Raw genomic sequence first — 20,641 nt, 5'->3', positions numbered from 1 at the left:
AATTCCCAACCAAAAAGATCTCTCGAACGTAGATAAGCATATTGAAGACTTTCATCACTGATCTTGTGTTTGCAACCTATTAAGGAATTGACAAAGAGTAGTACCAGTCTTGTCCATGAAGCAGTTACACACAACAACTTTAACATGAAAACGTAAACACACCTAACTACATCGAGAAGTAATCCCAAGAAAAGCAATACAAAGATTCGATTCATCTCATAGATGCTTTAAAGGAAAGATGGTTGATCTATTATACACCTTCTCTAGCGGATGATGAAACTGATTTAGGAAAGCATGTCCAGAAAGCTTTTGTCCAATCTCCCATCATGCAGCATATTAGTCACCAAGCCAATGGTTGAAGCATCTCCAGCAAACCCACAACTCCTCATCTCTTTAATGAGTTCAGCTGATGCTGCTTTGTCACCATCTCTAAGATGCGCCCTAATAAGCGTATTATAAGTACCACTATTTGGAAGAGGCCCGTCTTCTTTCATTTTTCTGAACAAGGTATATGCCTCCTCCTTTAAACCTTTCCTACAAAATCCTAAGATCATTGTATTGTAGGTTATAACATCAGGCCTCACTCCTTTAAGGCTGAGGCTACAAAATAAATTCCACCCATCTTCCACCTTCCCTGGCTTGCACATCCCTTCAATCATAATATTATATGTGCAAATATCATGTGCACATCACTGCAAGAAAAAAAACACACATAAAGAAAAACCAAAGATTTGTCAACAACCAAACCAAAGCTGCAATTCTGTAGAGGGAAAGCAAGAGAAGTGCGCGATCAAGCTCGGAAATGGTTGGCTATTCAGCGGAAGTCCATGAGTCACAAAAAGATAGAAATCAAATACACTTTTTAAGCTAAAGATGACACACGCACAGAGACTCGAGAGAAAATGAAAAGGAGAAAGCGAATAAGAAAGATTTAGACAAAAACAGAAATTCTCTGAATGTTTTATTAGAGGCACTGCCTTTGTACAACCCTTAACCAAAACAAGAAAGAAAGATTCAGACACGAAAAAAGACAACTGACCTGCATAATACTATTTCAGTAACACGAGACAAGTATTCTCCATTAGCTATTCTCTGAATGTAACAGAGCCTTTCATGTACATATAACACCTCTCCTGGTCAAAAACATGAAACGTCATACGAAAATGCATTCTCGAACATAACAAACCTTGAATCACCAAAACTGCAATCAATGTTTGTTATCAAAAGAGACTCAGACATTGGAAATCAAATCAAAACTTCAGTTACTTGCTTCATTTGTTGAAAAATTGATCGTAGATCAAATTCAGAACACTACGTTATATAGGTCAGGTCACACACCATTAACATAAAATCAAAGGAATCATTAATCCAGTAATCTGAATGATCATATGAGCAAAGAATGTGCGTTATACTTATGTTAAGAGGATAACATTGGCTCAAGGACGAGGAGAAAACCGTGTCTGTGGGGAGTTCAAAATCAGATCAGGTGCTCAAGTGAGCTGAGATATGAAATCTCGAATATTCTAGTAAGCGGTGCTAGCTAGAGAACAATTATAAAATTTTACAATATTTTGTTATGATTAGATAGATATCCTGGAGTTTGGCTTTGAACGTTGCTTCCTTGTATTTTTTATGTTGTGATTTTGGTTAGACATGTACCTTTATTTTTTCGCCGGTTAGACATGTACCCTATATAATGGGAAGTTTTAGGATGGAATAAAGTGTAAGAGTTTAGCAGTACGGACTTCATTACCTCGAAATAACGAAGTTGGCGATATGCCAGTCTCTGGAAGCAGCGGCAAATCTCCATTCTTAATGAGCTCTTCTTTTCACAGAAATCCACAATTGAATTTTGTGAGCTTTTTTTTTCATCTCCTACAAGATCCCCAAAACAGTTGTAACCATATGCTAAGCAGATTCAATATGAGTTAAAAAGCCTTTTTGCATTCACAAGAATTTCACGCCTAAAATAACAAAGAACAGTATCAGTCATATTTAGGCCTGGGCAAAAAAACCGTACCCGAGTACCCGAACCGAAACCGACCCGAAAAAACCGGTTCGGGGTGGGTACGGGTATTAGCTATTTACCCTATTGGATCTTGTATTGTCGTACCCGTGGGTATACGGTAAAACCCGATCCGAACCCGATATCCGAACGGGTACCCGATTACCCGAAATTACATATACTTATACATATATAAAAAGTAATATTTGAGCTAAATACATTTATATCTAAATATCCGAGAATAATTACCAAAAATTAAATGCACTTATATTTAAATATTTAAGACAAAATATATTTATACGCGAGATGCTTGTAAATTTTTTAAATATTTGGACAAAATTCCGGTTATTCGGATAAATTTTTGGGTGAAACTTGGATATTATAGTAAAATTGCGGATAAAATTCGGGTATTTGGTAAAATTTTGGGTATTTGGGTATAAAATACCTGAACCCGATGGGTACCCGATTTTTTTGGGTATTTAGCGGTTCTAAAAATCTAAACCCGAACCGACCCGAACCCGATTAGATCCGAACCGAAACCGAACCGATATTTTAGATTTACCCTATTGGGTCCTAAACTCCTCTACCCGAAAGACCCGTACCCGATCGGGTTTTACCCGAACCCGACCCGCATACCCGAATGCCCAGCCCTAGTCATATTCATGAAGCTTAGACACAACAACAACCGAATATACACATATCTATTTCTAAATGTAAACATGAGAACATAAGGACAGCACTGAGAAGAACTAGTCAATAGAAAAGTAAAATAAAAATCCGATTCACCTCAAAGATGTCTTTAAGAAAGCATTTCCAGAAAGCTTTTCTCCAATCTCCCATCATGCAACATATTAGTGACCACTGACCAAGCCAACAGTTGAAGCTTCTCCAGCAAACCCGCAACTCCTCATTTCTTTGATGAGTTTAGCTGATGCGGTTTTGTCACCATCTCTAAGGCGCGTCCTGATCAGTATATTATATATACCGCTATCTGGAAGAGGCTCATCTTCTTTCATTTTTCTGAACAAGGCATCCGCTTCTTCCTTTAAACCTTTCCTACAAAATCCTGAGATCATTGTATTTTAAATTATAACATCGGGCTCCACTCCTTTAAGGCTGAGGCTACAAAATAAATCCCACCCTTCTTCCACCTTCCCAGCCTTACACATCCCATGAATGATGATACTATATGTACTAATATTAAGTTCCATTTTACTCTTTTGCATATACTCGAAAACCACCAATGCTTTCTCTAGCTTCCCGTTTTTACAAAGTCCATCTAACAGAATGTTGTATGTCATGATATTTGGAGGCACACCATCAGAAACCATCTGTTTGAATATTTTTTGGGCATTATCACAATCTCCAGCTTGAAAAAACCCTTGGATCAGAGTAGTGTAAACGATTGTGTCTCCAACCAATCCTCTTTGACACATCTCCCGGAAGAGTTCCATACCATCTTCTACCTTCTTAGACTTGCAAAATCCATTTATAAGAGTAGTATAAGTCACTACATTTGGGAAACAGTCCTTGCTAACCATGAACTCAAACATCTGCTTGGCCTCGTCTAGGCGATGACGCATACAAAACCCATTGATCAAAGAATTGTAGGTGAAAATATCAGGATCTAATGACCTCCAGATCATCTCCTCATATAATTTGTCCGCCTCTACAAACTTCCCTTCTTTCACAAACGCATCGATCAGTGCACTAAAAGTAACTACATCGGGGTTGATTCTCCTCTTGATCATATCGCTCAGCAGTCGAGAGGCATCACTCCATCTTCCGTAATTACAAAGGCAGCTTAGGAGGGAGTTATAGGTAAAAACATCTGGTCTAATTCCTTTGTTCTCCATTTCATTGAATAGGTTGCGTGCATCATTCACATGTTTGTATTTGCAGAGACCATCGATAACTGTGTTGTAGATTACAACATTTGGCTCTATTTTCCCTTTCTCCATCTTCTTCAACAAACTCAAAGCCAAATCAATATCACCTCTCTTACATAATCCATTTACTACAGCACCATATGTAACCAGATTTGGTTGACAGCCTTTCACAGCCATCCGATCAACTAGCGCCACTGCTTCTGAAGCTTTGTTGTGGAGAAAAAGACCATGAATCAAAGTTGTAAATGTGACGGTATTAGGTTGATATCCCATTTCTACCATTTGATCAACCAAAGCTACAGCCTCGGAGATCCTCTTACCGTGACAGTACCCATTGAGAAGAGAAGAAAGTGTGACAATATCGGGCTCATAGCCGAGTTTCATCATCTTGCCAAGAGTAGCTAAAGCAAGAGAGAGCTGAGACCGTCGGCAGAAACAGTTAATGAAAATACTGTAAGTAAAGAGATCATGAGCAATTACCAAATTTTGCATCTGCTCGCCGAGAGAGATGACAACATCGAACTTCTTCAGCTTAGCAATGGCACTCAACAATTGATTGAACTCAACAATGGAAGGTAAAGGACGAGAATTGACCATGTCACCGAACAAACGAATCGCATCATCTAACTTTAAATCATTTCGTCTACTCAATTTCTCTCTGTAATCATAACTAGCAGCAGCAAAACCTCGTCCTGAGTAACGAAAACCGCAAAGAGCAGGAGCGGTTCCAGAATTACCTCTCACCAGAGTGTGCCGATGAAGAAATCTCATGCCCGTAATCGCAACAGATTTCATCATCTTCTTGATTGCTTCGAAAATGGCTTCCCCTTGAAATGAATTGAGGAGACTACTAAACTAGAGAGTGAGTGAAGAGAGATCAGACAGCAAAAGAGATCGCAGAATCCAATAAGCCCTATAATCGATAGCAGTCGGTCGGTTCAATGTCGATTCGGTTACAGCTGGTTTTCTTAAACCGGTCATTGCTCCTTTTATTTTTAGTCGTCTTTTTTTTTTTTTTTTTTCCTTTAAGTATATACTACATTGAAACTGCATCACCATCACTTATCATTGGAGAAACCAAGGAGGAAAGCCAAATACAGGGTATAACAAACATATACAAACTACAAAACATAAGTAACATACAACACATTCTAAAACTAAAGAGTAGCAACAAAATGGTAACTTGGTATTAGCAAGCTCATAACAATTCTCAATAAGACCAAATATTGAAGCGTTGTAGCTTGAAGTTGATCTTATCGCATCCAACATAAGCTTGCATTATGCTTGCTGCTTGTTCACCATCTTCATACCAGCCATGATTAGCAGTAGAAAGTTTCCAAAAAGTCATTGAAAGCCTTCCAACCTGTGAAACTGAACCTTCTCTTTGCGCAATTAACATCAGTTTAAACCAGAATGATGTCCAAAAAGTTCTCCTTCATCATCCACTTGTTTGACCTGAAGTAGGTCCTTTATTTCCTAAAAACTAAGGTAAGACTTACCCCAAAAAGCAGCAGAAACCAGAGCATAAGTGATGATGACATGATGTCCTCATCAATAAGGGTAAATTATGCTCTGATTGTGTTAAGTGTCTGAAAACAAACTAGGGAAGTTGACCATCCACTGGGTAAAACGGAACCCCCTTGTCTTTACAACACTGTCTAATGTTTCTCTCAGAGTTAAGATCAATCCTTTTTCCTTTCTTACGAGTAGAACATTCACATATCTCATACCTTGCTTTCCCTTTAGCTCGATGAACAGAGGAGGAACCTGGAGAATGATGCATAGAAGAGGAACTTGAATTATTGGAGATAAGCAAGATGTGTATCTTGCGGACCAAGTAATATGGACCGTTAAAGTCCATTATGAAGTGAAGCCCGTGAAGCCTAAACCGAAGAATATTCTAGATCTCTATATTACTTCTTGTACAAGTTATTTACTTATATGTTTAGGAAAGTTTACATTATGTGGGTGTTAACATTATGTTAATGTTAACACTATATATATGTATCTTATATTTTCATATGAGAGAGAACTCAATAAAGTATTTTATAGATTCTATAATATTTGACATGGTATCAGAGCAGTCGATCCTTGTGGATCTGAATTAAACGCTTCCGCATTAAAAATCTTGTGGTCACAATAACCATGGGATGTGAAGCCATCGAAGACGGTGGTGACGAAGACGATCCGGATGATGACGTGAAGCAAAGTTTGCTTTGACGTCCACATGAGAGTTTTATATTTCTTTTATTCTAAGTTAGTGTTTTAGGTTTATTTTGAGTTTATGATTTGGTTTAGCACAAGAATTAGAGATCTTTGAGGAATTATTATGTTTTAAGGGTTTGGGATTTCACAAGTAGTTGTTTATTTATGAGATTTATTCTTGAGTTTAGAATATCTCATTTTTTTAATGTGAGTTTTGATTTCTCATATTACGGGGGAGTTTATTGGAACACTCATGTTTTAGGCTATTTTTTAGTCCGGTTTGTGGACTGTCCGAGATAGGACGATTATTTGTGGAGTTGCAGGATTTGCGCCCACGGAATATTGTTATTCCCTTTTACTAAGACCAAAGACGAGCTGAAGTTCCATCCTCTTTTGAAAATTGAAGTTTATACCTGAGGAGACAGTTGACATGATTTGTCCGTCCTCGACATGATGTCCACGACATAGGTGTTCCGCTTTGTGGTTGCATATTTTGCGTTTCGCATCCCACCTTTGTCGTGCGGGGGAGTATTGGAGATAAGCAAGATGTGTATCTTGCGGACCAAGTAATATGGACCGTTAAAGTCCATTATGAAGTGAAGCCCGTGAAGCCTAAACCGAAGAATATTCTAGATCTCTATATTACTTCTTGTACAAGTTATTTACTTATATGTTTAGGAAAGTTTACATTATGTGGGTGTTAACATTATGTTAATGTTAACACTATATATATGTATCTTATATTTTCATATGAGAGACAACTCAATAAAGTATTTTATAGATTCTATAATATTTGACATGAATCTTCAAACCTGGAAGGCTGACGACCCGCACCAAACTCATCACCTCGGAAATGTGGGGAAACAGGTTGAGGAGGTGGAGATATTAGGGAGGAGGAAGAGATTGCTGAACTGTCAGAGCTACTGTTAGAAACATGATGAGGAGGAGTGTTGGAGCCAGAACGTTCATCCCACACAGGCACCACAAGCTCATCTTCTTCATCATGGTGAACAACAGGAGCAGCTAAACTTCTGCATTACCAGAATCAACCATCTTTGGCATGAAGTTTAGTTCGGTAAGGGGAAGCATCTCAGAAAAACAGTATCCGAGAACATTATGATCAAACCAGCTGTGTTTTTGTAGCATTTTATATTGCTCTCCGTTAGTTAATGGACAACAAATTAAGTACTCATTATGGTTTAGCTGAGGTTCAATTCACAGGACACGGTAGTTCAAAATGATTTAAACTGTGCATATGTGTTTTTTATTCTATGGTAAGAAGAGATATTGGATTCTGCAACATTCTCCAAATATTTTCCTTAACCACCAATCTTAGTGATTCCTGTTAACTGAATTACATATATATATGTTCGAAGATCAGAGAATGCAAAAAGTTGTTGCAGGTTATAAGCTAAGGAACATTTCACACATCCTCTAATTCGGTTTTACCAATCTTAACTGGAAATTTAGAAGTCATTTGAGTTTTATTCCTCTAAACTCAACAAAAGTGTCCAAAAGAGTTTCATTCCCTAAATTAATTAAGAATTTGACTAAAACACTAAACCTATACCAAAACAATAATCACAGCAAACCATGTCTGAGATCTTCTTGTAGGGAATAGCTTCTTCTGATACTCATTATATTGATCTTGTACTAACATAACAATAAAATATCAGTCACCTTCATGAAACTTACACACAACAGCAATTAAACATACACACAAGTAACATGAGGACTGAGTTGCAATAGCTTCAGCTTCAAGAGAGCAAGAGGTTGGAAATATAGATGAAGTTGTTTTAGTATACTTTTCCTTGTTTTGATCAGCCTATGCCTATGCATTTTGATTCAGACAAGCCCAAGAAGCTTTTCTGTGAAAGTTTTGATTCTAGGATAGACTATCTTGAATCTTGGAACAAAAGATCATTGCGCATTTTCCATATTCTCCAGCCAATGTTACATTATGTTAAGAGATTAAATATTTTGAAGCAAGCTACAAGTGAAGATACCGCCAACTGAATGACCCTTATGCAGAAAACTGCACTAGCAAAACAAGATGAAACAGATTCTTCATGCTTGTGCTACTTTCTATCTGAAGATTATTGTTGTATTGGCAGGTTAGCTTGAGAGAGCTCTCACGTTGCAAATGGTAGCCTGATCTCACTTTGTATGTTCCCCTTCAAATATGTGTCCTCCTGATGAATTTTTATTTGGTCCTAATGGCCAAGTTCCTGAAATTATAAGATCAGAGACGTTCAGATTTGGTTTTAGCAATAGTTTACCTTTAGCTGGCGTTGGAGGTAACTCATTTTTCATGTAATGAAGAAACAAATTCAGAATCTTTGTGTACAAAAAAAACAGAACCGAGAATGAGAAACCAAACCAAGTTCTTTATTTGAACCCAACGAAACTAAACATTTGTCTAAACAATCTTTCAGAGTTCAAACTAAGAATTTGTCACCTACATTTAGCTAAAATCAAAATCTAAACCAAAACAATAAATACACCAAACCAAGTCTGAGATCTTCTTGAAGAGAATAGCTTCTTCTGATGATCTTGTTTTACCTAACACTAAAATCATCACAAGCACAGTTTCAGTCACCTACATGAAGCTTACACACACGTCACACCAGCAACCAAATATACACAGGTAACACGAAGACAGAGAAGTAATCACTAGAAAGCAACATAAATACTTGATTCACCTCACCTGTGCTTTGAAGGGAAGACTGTTGCACTACCGCTCCTCTTCTCTCGAGGATAAACTGTTTTAAGAAAGCATGTCCAGAAAGCTTTTGTCCAATCTCCCATCATCCAGCATATTAGTCACCAAGCCAATGGTTGAAGCATCTCCAGCAAACTCGCAACTCCTCATCTCTTTGATGATTTCAGCTGATGCTGCTTTGTCACCATCTCTAAGATGCGTCCTAATAAGCGTATTGTAAGTACCACTATCTGGAAGAGGCCCATCTTCTTTCATTTTTTTGAACAAGGTATCTGCTTCCTCCTTTAAACCTTCCCAACAGAATCCTGAGATCATTGTATTGTAGGTTATAACATCAGGCTTCACTCCTTTAAGGCTGAGGCTACAAAATAAATTCCACCCATCTTCCACCTTCCTTGCCTTGCACATCCCTTCAATCATAATATTATATGTGCAAATATCATGTTCCAATTTACTCTTTTGCAGATACTCGAATACCACCAATGCTTTTTCTAGCTTCCCATTTTTACAAAGTCCATTTAACAGAATGTTGTATGTCATGATATTGGGAGGCACACCATCCCCATCAGAAACCATCACTTTGAATAGTTCTTGAGCCATATCACAATCCCCATCTTGAAATAACCCCTGGATAAGAGTGTTGTAAGTGACTGTGTTTCCAACCAATCCTCTTTGAGACATGTTCCGAAAGAGTTCAAGAGCATCCTCTACTCTCTTAGGCTTGCAAAATCCTTTTATGAGAGTGCTATATGTCACTACCTGAGTTTTAAATGGCGCAAAGCGCACCGTGGCACTAATGTCCTCTTATGGAGCCATGGGCCATGGCGCATAAGGCGCAGCGCCACTTAGACACGAGGCACATCAATTTGAAAACAAAAATGTAACAGACTTATTTCCTTCTTAAACTTTAGAAATCCCAAATAAAATACTACAAAACAATCTAATCCAATCCACAACAAGTAGAATAATAGCAAAGTAGCAAACACATAGATATAAAAGCAAAGTAGCAAACACAATGGTTTTTAAACCATTAATAATCTAAAAACCAGAATCATCATACTCATAATCATCATTGTCCAAAAGCGTATCCTCATACTCTGGTCCAATGAAATCCTCTTCCATCTCGTCATCATCATCAACCAAAGTCATAGGACTAGAAGTAGATGGTGGCCTGCGAGATGCTTTGGAACGTCCATGTCCACCAGAATCAGTAGCAACGCCTTTTCCTTTTTCAAATCTACTTGAAGCAGCAGCCGATCTAGTTGCATAATAAGGATCATTAGCACCTACGGCCTCGCCAACTACATTCCATGTCAAGTTATCATCTTCAAACACAAGATCATCTTCATTATCAGATTCCATTGTCCCAGTCAGCCACTCATTGCATTCATCAATTTCATCCAACACAATAGGATCGACGGTGTCTTTTCTCTTGTATCGACGTTGTAGAGCGCGATTGTATTTCACAAATACCATGTCGTTCAACTGAGATTGATTCAATATGTTCCTTCTTTTGGTATGAAGCTGTTAGAAGAGAAGATTAGAAGCTGTGTTTTATGCATAATTTAATTAAAGTAAATAATCGAATTAAGGTTACTTACTAGTTGAAAACAATCCAATTCCTCTCACAACCGGTAGCACTACAAGTGAGGCTAAGAACTTTTATGGCAAACTTCTGGAGGTTTGGAGTTGAAGATCCATAAGAAGACCACCATTCAGCTATTAAAGTGAAATTATCGTAAGTTTTTATCCAAGATTAAATTATGAAAACGAAGATGTCAGACTTGAGAGTTATACATGGTGATTGTGATTTTCTCAGCCTTATTGCCATTGGAATACCAAAGAGACCCGTAGCATTTTTAAATGCATCCAACTCGGCTATTATCTTATCTTGAATCTCAATTGTCGGAGTCAACCTTTCAATGCAAGCATAAAAACCTTTCAAGACTTCCTCACAACCTATGTCTTCATTTGAATAATGAAATTCAGGTTTAGATAGTAGCCAGCTGCATGCAAAGGCCTATGAAGTTGACATTCCCATCTTCTATCAATGATCTGAAACGCCGTTTTGTAGTTTTCGTCTCTCATAGTGAAACTCTGCATAATTTTCTCCTTAGCTCGATCCATGGCTGCATATATGTATCCCATAGGAGGTTTTTTCTCTCCATCAACCATTCGAAGAACTTGTATAAGAGGACCTCCCAACTTCAGAGCATGTAAAACATTCTTCCAGAAGCTTTCTTGCAAAAAAAATGATTTTATTTTCTTCCCTCAAGCTTCTTTTGGCCACTTCGAGGCATTCCATTCATCATAATGAACCATCTTTCTCAAGTTGTCCTTCAGCCTGTGAAACTGTGCAAGCGTGATGAAAGAGGTTGCAAATCTTGTGATCGCCGGCCTATGCAAATTCCTTCCACCTGTGAACTTCCTCATCATGTTCAGTAGAGGAATATGACTATAAATATAGCCATTTATGAATATGCACTTCTGTAGTGCACTCTTCACATATGAGATTTTACCAATGTCTTCTAGCATTAAATCGATACAGTGAGCAGCACATGGAGTCCAATAAAGATGTGGTCGTTTCGCTTCGAGCAACTCCCCTGAATTTTATATTTACCAAGAAAGAAATTAGAGTTAATATATAAAATAAATTCAATACTTACTAAAACTTAAAGAGATCAAATATATATTTTACCGGCTTTCACGTAGTTTGATGCATTGTCCGTGACTACTTGGACGACGTTTTCCTCCCCAACCTCATCAACCATCTTATCAAGCAAATCAAAGAACAAGTTGGCATCTTTGACGACTTCTGATACATCTAGAGATCTCACGAAAACAGATCCCTTTGGAGAGTTGACAAGAAAGTTAACTAAATCTTTTTGAACAACTGAATCGCGCCATCCATCCGACATGAGTGAACACCCTTTAGAAGCCCACTCTTTCTTGTACTCCACTATTTGGCTTTTAGTACCGTCTACTTCTTTCTTAAGTAAAAGAACTCTAAGCTCATGCATGGTTGGTGGCTTTAATCCTGGACCATACTGTCCAACCAATTCAAGCATCTCTTTAAAACTGTCTAAAGTGGCAGCGTTGAATGCAAGACCAAAATCATAGAAAAACCTCGCAATACCTCTACAAGTCTTCTCCCTTAGCTCCTTATCACAAGCTCCAAAAATTCCTTTCCTTTCTTTTCTAGCATTCAATAAATTTGGAGGTGGAGAAGTTATGAACCTGTCAAGTGGACCTTTGTGTCGTGCCTTTTTGCGCTGAGAAAGACCGCCTTTGTTTTTTGGCTCATAATCCTTCTCTTCTTCCCCATCATCATAATCTTCAAATTCAGGAGGTGGTGGCGTCATTTGAACAGCAGCTGTAAGTTCAGCCTTTTTTTCTTGAGGGTATTTTTGTCACTTTTAACATGAAACTCGGTCGAGAAGGAGTCCGATGCTAGTTTGCCACTAAATGGAAAAAACGAATCAGGCATGCTATTTTGTAATCTGAGTGCCACTGTAAATGTGATATTCTCAAATTACCCTTAATGAAATAACAGACGATTGGTACAACTAAGAGATAATAGTACAACTGGTACAGATAAGGGATAATATGACAAGTGATACAACTAGTATAACTGAGAGATAATTGAACAACTAGTACAAATGGTATTAGTTAAAATAATAGTACAATTGATACAATTGGTATAACTGACATATAAATAGGTACACCTTGGTACAACTAAAGCGAAAAATTGTAATTCTAAACCCTAGCGCCGTCACACTCACTAATTCGTCTCCTCTTGTTTTATTCACCGTCGTCGTCGCCGATGATCCGCCGTCAACCTTCCTCGTCGAAGTTTGTGAACCGATTTTTCTTACCCGTGCATTACAAAGCCAATTTGGAGAGATCTAGATCAAGATTGTTGTTGGATATCTGATTTGCAAATCTGAGCATAAACTATGGTGATGGAAACGAAGACAAGGACAAAGATCGATCAAAAGAGCGAAGAGAGAGAAGAGAGATCCATGAGAAAAAGAAGAGATCTGGGATCTGGGATCTGGGATCTGGTTTATGATGATGGAGAAGAAGAGATCTGAGATCAAAGATTCAAAAAATCCAGAAGAAGAGGTCTATGGCGTTGATGATGATGGTGGAGAAGAAGAGGAGAAGAAAAAATCCAGAGGAAGAAGAAGCGTGACAATTATGTGGAGAATATATGGGTTAGCAAAAGAAATGGCAAGAGAACGTAATTTATGGTTTAGGTCAAGAGTTTTTGGACTTTTACCATATATTTTGATTTTAAAAAAAAATCAAAAATAAAACGAAAATTGAAGGGTGGCATTCCAGCAATTTTTTTCCTGAAAGTGGCTTTCCAGCCATTGTTTCGTCGAGAAGAGTTCATAACATTACCAACGAATTTTTGTCACAATCCCGTTGAGAAGGGTATTTTTGTCACAAAATTACCAACGAATTTAACATGAAACTCGGTCGAGAAGTAAACACAAGAAAAACAAACTTAGGCTAAATGTATCAGACAAGCCATGCATATACCTCAATTCAAACCAAACCAAAAGGGTCTCTCGTACAAGTATGTAGACAACTTCTAAACTATGAAAATATTCTTGTGTCAACCTAATAGGAGCATAAGAAAGAGCAGTACCAGTCGAGTCCATAAAACTCACTCAACAACCACAACAGATTTAACATGAAACTGGGTCGAGAAGTAAACACAAGAACAGCAGTATAGAAAAGGTCGATAAACCTCACAGAAGCATGCATTCACAAGGGAAGATGGTCGCTCTGCAATTCGTTTCTCGAGGATTGACTGTTTCAAGAAAGCATGTCCAGATAGCTTTTGTCCAATCTCCCATCATGCAACATATTAATCACCATACTTATCGTTGAAGCATCTCCAGCAAACCCGCAACTCCTCATTTCGTTGATGAGTTCAGCCGATGCCGCTTTGTCACCATCTCTAAGGCGTGCCCTAATCAGCGTATTATACGTACCACTATTGGAACAAGGCCCGTTTTCTTTCATTTTATTGAACAAGGCATTTGCTTCCTCCTTTAAATCTTTCCTACAAAATCCTGAGATCATTGAAGTGTAGGTTACAACACTAGGCTTCACTCCTCTAAGGTCGAGGCTGCAAAATAGATCCCATCCATCTTCCACCTTCCCAGCCTTGCACATCCCTTCAATCATGGTAGTATATATGTAAGTATCAAGTTCAATTTCACTCTTTTGCAAATCCTTGAATATGAACAAAGCTTTTTCTAGCTTCCCGTTACTACAAAGTCCATCTAACAAAATGGTGTATGTCATGATATTGGGATGCACACCATCAGAAACCATCTGTTTGAATATTTTCTGGGCATTATCACAATCTCCAGCTTGAAAAAACCCTTGGATGAGAGTAGTGTAAACGATTGTGTCTCGAACCAATCCTCTTTGAGACATCTCCCAGAAGAGTTCCATACCATCTTCTACCTTCTTAGACTTGCAAAATCCATTTATAAGAGTAGTATAAGTCACTACATTTGGGAAACAGTCCTTGCTAACCATGAACTCAAACATCTGCTTGGCCTCGTCTAGGCGATGACGCATACAAAACCCATTGATCAAAGAATTGTAGGTGAAAATATCAGGATCTAATGACCTTCGGATCATCTCCTCATATAATTTGTCCGCCTCTATAAACTTCCCTTCTTTCACAAACGCATCGATCAGTGCATTAAAAGTAACTACATCGGGGTTGATTCTCCTCTCGATCATATCGGTCAGCAGTCGAGAGGCATCACTCCATCTTCCGTAATTACAAAGGCAGCTTATGAGGGAGTTATAGGTAAAAACATCTGGTCTAATTCCTTTGTTCTCCATTTCATTGAATAGGTTGCGTGCATCATTCACATGTTTGTATTTGCAGAGACCATCGATAACTGTGTTGTAGATTACAACATTTGGCTCTATTTTTCCTTTCTCCATCTTTTTCAACAAACTCAAAGCCAAATCAATATCACCTCTCTTACATAATCCATTTACTACAGCACCATATGTAACCAGATTTGGTTGACAGCCTTTCACAGCCATCCGATCAACTAGCGCCACAGCTTCGGAAGCTTTGTTGTGGAGAAAAAGCCCATGAATCAAAGTTGTAAATGTGACGGTATTAGGTTGATATCCCATTTCGACCATTTGATCAACCAAAGCTACAGCCTCGGATATCCTCTTACCATGACAGTACCCATTGAGAAGAGAAGAAAGCGTGACAATACTTGGCTCATAGCCGAGTTTCATCATCTTTCCAAGAACAGCTAAAGCAAGAGAGAGCTGAGACCGTCGGCAAAAACAGTTTATGAGAATATTGTAAGTATAGAGACTATGTGAGATTCCCAAGTTTTGCATCTGCTCGCCCAGAGAGATGACAACATCGAACTTCTTCAGCTTAGCAATAGCACTCAACAATTTATTGAACTCAACAATGGATGGTAAAGGACGAGACTTTACCATCTCAACGAACAAACCAATCGCATGATCTAACTTCAGATCCTGTAATATCCTATTTCTACTCAATATCTCTCTGTAATCATCACCGCCACCAGAAAAAGCTCGTACCCAGAAACTGCAATGGCTAAACGAAGAAGGAGCAGTTCCAAGTTTACCTTTAAGAAGAAGACTCCGATGAGCAAATCTCTTTCCCATCGACGCAATCGCAAACAATCTCCTCATCTTCAGCTGATTGAGGTTTCAGACTCCAAATCTAATTGCTCCGATGAGCAAATCTCAAGTTTTTAACTTCGGTCTACCAAAAAAGACAGTCACGAGGAGTGAGTGACTGATTTCAGTTTTATGGCCGTTGGATCATTTTTGGGATTTGACGGTCAGGATTATATCATATCATTTCCAGTTTTACTAACCGACCGGTTCACTCTGCGTTCTTTTATAATTTAAAAGCAGCAAAAGCTCTAACTTCAAATCCAGTTAGTTACACGTTTCTACTAAATAATCATATGACCGTCTCTAGCAACGGAAACAGCAAAGAGCAGGAACAGTTCCAGGATTACCTTCTCAAGATTTCAATTGAATCACTCCGGTCTAGATAAACCGGACAATGAACTTTCATTAGTAGATGTGTCTTTACGCATACAACTCAAATTTGTGACACAAGAAAAAGGCCTAATTCTAAAGCATATATACTCTTGTCTCCATTGTGAATAGTACAAAGAATCTGAAAGACGAAAACCAATATATAGGCGCCTGGCCAAACCAGAGACACAGCTCTTTATCCTTCTTCTCCATCCAATATCGGAAACTGCAAAGACTAAACAATGGAGGGGGCAGTACGAGGATTTACCGTTCTCAATTGAGTTTGTACATTGTACAAACGAATGCGAGCAATAAATGAGTTTGGGTGAGGGTATCAGATGATGACAAACAAAAATGGTTGGAAGAACAAAGCCACGAGGGCATGCAAACTCATTTATTGCTCGAATGCATCTTGTACAATGTACTATTCATTGCTTTGACAAGATACTATTTATCATCTTCTCAATTTTACCTCAGAAACAGCTTCCAATGAATCTCCGCCAAAATCTGCACACAAAAAGGATTTTGTCATTCAAGGATTTGTATCCGTTACAAACTTCATCCAATGTACAAAGTGACTATTTCTCTAACACACTCAGATTTAAAAACATGAATGTAAAACTATAGCTAAAACCATAGAACATCCAGTCAGAATTATATGTGAGTCTTCACTAATTGAATCCAGCCTAACCAAAAAAAAAAACAAAGAACAGATGGTTTTGGAGAACTCAGAACAAAACTGCATATTCTAATCTTATTCTGAAGTCAACCTTTATAATTTCCATGAAGTCAAACAAATCTAGAAAGAGAGGCTATAAAATGATGAACCTTGGTTCCCTGTGATGGTGAATGATGAGAGTTCATGATTAATAAAGGAATTGGTTAGATATTTTTATATAGAGTAAGAAGAGATTAACCTAAAAGTTGAAAAACAAGTAGAAGCTAATTGTCTGAAACGTTCAGGTCTTGTTCTGAGAAGAATAGAATGTAAACTCATAGGAGACTGGCCAAATCAGACAGCTCTTTCTCCTTCTTCTCCAACCAATCTATCTTCCAAAAGTAACCTGGCACAGCGTCATGATTGAAGACATCAATACCAACTTGCTCAGTCAATTCAACGCAATGCTACCACCTTAGAACCTCCCCTCAACTTTTAGACTGTTACCAAACTAAAAAGTGTCCAAAAGAGTGTCATTCACGGTATTATCTCCTTGACATTGCACCAAAAAAAACAGAAGAAACACTATCCTAATATTTACCAAACTCAAGCTGGTTTACATGTTTCATTTATATTTCTATAAGAACCAGATTCAGAAAATTTTGTGTACAGGAAATAGAACCGAGAAGGAAATACCCAACCAAGTGTGGTTAACACCAAATCTACAGTAGAACAATCAATCATATGCCAAACAAAAGTCTGAGATCTTCATGAAGGGAAGAGCTTCTTATGATGCTCACCACTGATCTTGAGTTAACCTGACAATGAAATACACAAATGCATAGTATCAATCATCTTCATGAAGCTTACACACAACAGCAACCGTATATACTGAAATCAATAGTGGAAGGAAAAGGACTAAACTGTATCATCAAAAACCCATCACTAAGAAAACAAATAGCTACATCAAAGAGAATCCTCTGTTGTTGCTGCTACTAAAACTTCTCAAGCGAGCAGTTGTGTTCAGTCAAAAAGATCAAGCAAAAGATCTTTAAGATTTAATTACTATTTTCAAGAAGACGAGGAATATTGTGGGCTCAGTTCCACTTGGGATTAAAAAAATCTAACAACTACAACATTGAGAATATTAGATAACATACCAAAGAGACGACAAAAAGTAGAACCAATGACATTATGAGGAGAAAAAAAGAATCTATCCGTCTATAATATCAGGCAATGTTTGCCCCAATTATATGATGTTATTGGTCAACACAAAAACCAATAACTTTCATGAAATCAAAGAAAATAGTTCAAGTATCTCACATATTTCTCAATGCTTGTGAGTCATAAATGATCACATGAAGTTGAGAAGACAGAGATCCAACATAGCAACCCAATCTCGGAACTTTCAGTCTTTGAAGAAAGTTTCAGAAGGCATCGTACCAATCCCAAACTTTTTCCAATGACCGGAATTTCCCAGGATGGGTTACTCTACTGGATCTCTTTCTTCTCGACTTCCCGTGATCATTTTTGAAAGATTTTCTTTTGTATCCATGAAAGTTGATTGTTCTGTGTAGATAAAGAACAACATAGAAATGAGGCAAACATTGACTAACTCCGAAAACTAAAAAAAAAATCTTCTTCGGAAAACTGATAGATTCTTCTATTCAAAGAATATCATTGATTTCTCTGCTTTGTCATCTTTTCTTCCGAATGTCACCAAATATCTAAAATGTTGTATTTGTTAGCTAAAGAAACACAAATGTAATCTTCTGAAATGAAACATATAATATAAACATATAAACAATATTGGATGAAAAAAAAAAAACTCACAACCTAAAACGTTCACCAAAACTATAATGCTGGATAACAGAAAGCTAATCAAACATATTCATGAACATAAGGACTGCATTGAGAAGTAATAAGTAGTAAGAAAAAGGCTTATTCACTTCAAGGATATTTTAAGAAAGCATGTCCAGAAAGCTTTTGTCCAATCTCCCATCATGCAGCATATTAGTCACCAAGCCAATGGTTGAAGCATCTCCAGCAAACCCGCAACTCCTCATCTCTTTGATGAGTTCAGCTGATGCTGCTTTGTCGCCATCTCTAAGATGCGCCCTAATAAGCGTATTATAAGTACCACTATCTGGAAGAGGCCCATCTTCTTTCATTTTTTTGAACAAGGTATCTGCTTCCTCCTTTAAACCTTTCCAACAGAATCCTGAGATCATTGTATTGTAGGTTATAACATCAGGCTTCACTCCTTTAAGGCTGAGGCTACAAAATAAATTCCACCCATCTTCCACCTTCCTTGCCTTGCACATCCCTTCAATCATAATATTATATGTGCAAATATCAGGTTCCAATTTACTCTTTTGCAGATACTCGAATACCACCAATGCTTTCTCTAGCTTCCCATTTTTACAGAGTCCATCTAACAGAAAGTTGTATGTGATAATATCTGGAGGCAAACCATCAGAAACCATCACTTTGAATAGTTCTTGAGCCATATCACAATCTCCATCTTGAAATAACCCCTGGATAAGAGTGTTGTAAGTGACTGTGTTTCCAACCAATCCTCTTTGAGACATGTTCCGAAAGAGTTCCATACCATCCACCACTTTCTTAGCCTTACAAAAACCCTTTATGAGAGTATTATATGTCACTACATTTGGGTAACAATCCTTGCTAACCATGAACTCAAACATCTGTTTGGCCTCGTCTAGACGATCGTGCATACAAAACCCGTTGATCATTGAACTGTAAGTGATGACATTAGGATCTATAGACCTTTTGATCATCTCCTCGTACAATTTCTCAGCCTCTAAAAGCTTCCCCACCTTCACAAACGCATCAATCAATGTGTTGAAAGTGATTGAATTAGGGTTGATTCTCCTCTCGATCATATCGCTCAGCAGTCGAGAGGCATCACTCCATCGCCCGTAATTACAAAGGCAACTTATGAGGGAGTTGTAGGTAACAACATTTGGACTAATTCCTTTGATCACCATTTCGTTGAGCAGGTTAAGTGCATCATCCACATGTCTATATTTGCAGAGACTATCGATGATTGTGTTGTAGATTACAACATTTGGCTCTATTTTCCCTTTCTCCATCTTCTTCAACAAACTCAAAGCCAAATCAATATCACCTCTCTTACATAATCCATTTACTACAGCACCATATGTAACCAGATTTGGTTGACAGCCTTTCACAGCCATCTGATCAACTAGCGCCACTGCTTCTAAAGCTTTGTTGTGAAGAAAAAGCCCATGAATCAAAGTTGTAAATGTAACAGTATTAGGTTGATATCCCATTTCGACCATTTGATCAACCAAAGCTACAGCCTCGGAAATCCTCTTACCGTGACAGTATCCATTGAGAAGAGAAGAAAGCGTAACAATATCGGGCTCATAACCGAGTTTCATCATCTTGCCAAGAACAGCTAAAGCAAGAGAGAGCTGAGAGCGTCGGCAAAAACAGTTTATCAAAATATTGTAAGTATAGAGACTATGTGAAATTCCCAACTTCTGCATCTGCTCACCGAGTGAGATAACAACATCAAACTTGTTCATCTTAGCAATGGCACTCAACAATTTACTGAAATCAACAATGGAAGGTAAAGGACGAGACTTTACCATTTGACAGAACAAATCAACAGCATCGTCTAACTTCAAATCATTTCGTCTACTCAATTTCTCTCTGTAATCATAACTGTGACCAGAAAAAGCTCGTCTCCAACAAAGAGCAGGAGCGGTTCCAGGATTACCTTTCACCAGAGTGTGCCGCCGATGAAGAAATCTCATGCCCGTAATCGCAACAGATCTCATCATCTTGCTACGAAATTGGCTCCCCCTTGAAATGAACTGAGACTACACTAGAGAGTCAGTGAAGAGATCAAACAGCAAAATCGCAGAATCCAATAAACCCTATAATCGAGAGCAGTCGGTCCGTTCAATGTCGCTTCGGTTACAGCTGGTTTTCTTAAACCGGTCATTGCTCGCTTTTAAACCGGTTCTTGTCTTTTACTTTATTGAGCAACGGTCATATTCGAATCACTCCGGTCTAGATAAACCGGA

The 20,641-nt window shown here is 38.0% G+C and overlaps 3 protein-coding genes and 1 pseudogene across 11 annotated transcripts; all 4 read right to left on the bottom strand.

The window, feature by feature from the left end:
- Nucleotides 1-41: 41 nt before the first annotated feature.
- On the bottom strand, nt 42-20,504 carry LOC9322500 (pentatricopeptide repeat-containing protein At1g63330). Of its 9 annotated transcripts, none has more exons than XM_021034189.1 (3): nt 19,458-20,502; nt 13,296-14,582; nt 8,000-8,378 (listed from the first exon to the last, which is right to left on the bottom strand). In XM_021034189.1, exons 1-2 carry the CDS (start codon nt 20,393-20,395, stop codon nt 13,649-13,651), a joined length of 1,872 nt encoding a protein of 623 aa, XP_020889848.1. In that variant the 5' UTR covers nt 20,396-20,502; the 3' UTR covers nt 8,000-8,378; nt 13,296-13,648. The 9 variants fall into 9 exon arrangements, with proteins under 9 accessions (XP_020889852.1, XP_020889845.1, XP_020889846.1 ...); XM_021034191.1 differs by lacking the exons at nt 8,000-8,378; nt 13,296-14,582 and adding exons at nt 15,893-16,411; nt 16,822-16,968 and having other exon boundaries at nt 17,259-20,504; XM_021034194.1 differs by lacking the exons at nt 8,000-8,378; nt 13,296-14,582 and adding exons at nt 15,893-16,411; nt 16,822-17,380 and having other exon boundaries at nt 18,512-20,504.
- On the bottom strand, nt 2,788-4,928 carry LOC110230678 (annotated as a pseudogene).
- On the bottom strand, nt 8,467-10,297 carry LOC9322502 (pentatricopeptide repeat-containing protein At1g62670, mitochondrial). The gene is made up of 4 exons (XM_002886390.2): nt 9,868-10,297; nt 9,754-9,761; nt 8,807-9,580; nt 8,467-8,667 (listed from the first exon to the last, which is right to left on the bottom strand). The coding sequence occupies exons 1-3, from the start codon at nt 10,295-10,297 to the stop codon at nt 8,867-8,869; spliced, it is 1,152 nt and encodes a 383-aa protein (XP_002886436.2). The 3' UTR covers nt 8,467-8,667; nt 8,807-8,866.
- LOC9322501 lies at nt 9,703-13,114 on the bottom strand. The gene is made up of 4 exons (XM_021034195.1): nt 11,520-13,114; nt 10,619-11,424; nt 10,423-10,540; nt 9,703-10,345 (listed from the first exon to the last, which is right to left on the bottom strand). Exons 1-2 carry the CDS (start codon nt 12,181-12,183, stop codon nt 11,093-11,095), a joined length of 996 nt encoding a protein of 331 aa, XP_020889854.1. The 5' UTR covers nt 12,184-13,114; the 3' UTR covers nt 9,703-10,345; nt 10,423-10,540; nt 10,619-11,092.
- Nucleotides 20,505-20,641: the final 137 nt, after the last annotated feature.

This window comes from Arabidopsis lyrata (assembly GCF_000004255.2).
Source record: "Arabidopsis lyrata subsp. lyrata unplaced genomic scaffold ARALYscaffold_2, whole genome shotgun sequence".
NCBI lineage: Eukaryota > Viridiplantae > Streptophyta > Magnoliopsida > Brassicales > Brassicaceae > Arabidopsis > Arabidopsis lyrata.
This window is presented reverse-complemented; position numbering and strand designations above follow the sequence as displayed.

Coding starts and splice junctions, on each gene's coding strand:
- LOC9322502 (XM_002886390.2), bottom strand. CDS start 10,297: ATGGTATTTGTGAAATACAATCGCGCTCTACAACGTCGATACAAGAGA.
- LOC9322500 (XM_021034186.1), bottom strand. CDS start 15,547: ATGAGGAGATTGTTTGCGATTGCGTCGATGGGAAAGAGATTTGCTCAT.
- LOC9322501 (XM_021034195.1), bottom strand. CDS start 12,183: ATGACGCCACCACCTCCTGAATTTGAAGATTATGATGATGGGGAAGAA. Junction 11,425..11,519: donor ATCAAACTACGTGAAAGCCG/GTAAAATATATA, acceptor TATAAAATTCAG/GGGAGTTGCTCGAAGCGAAA.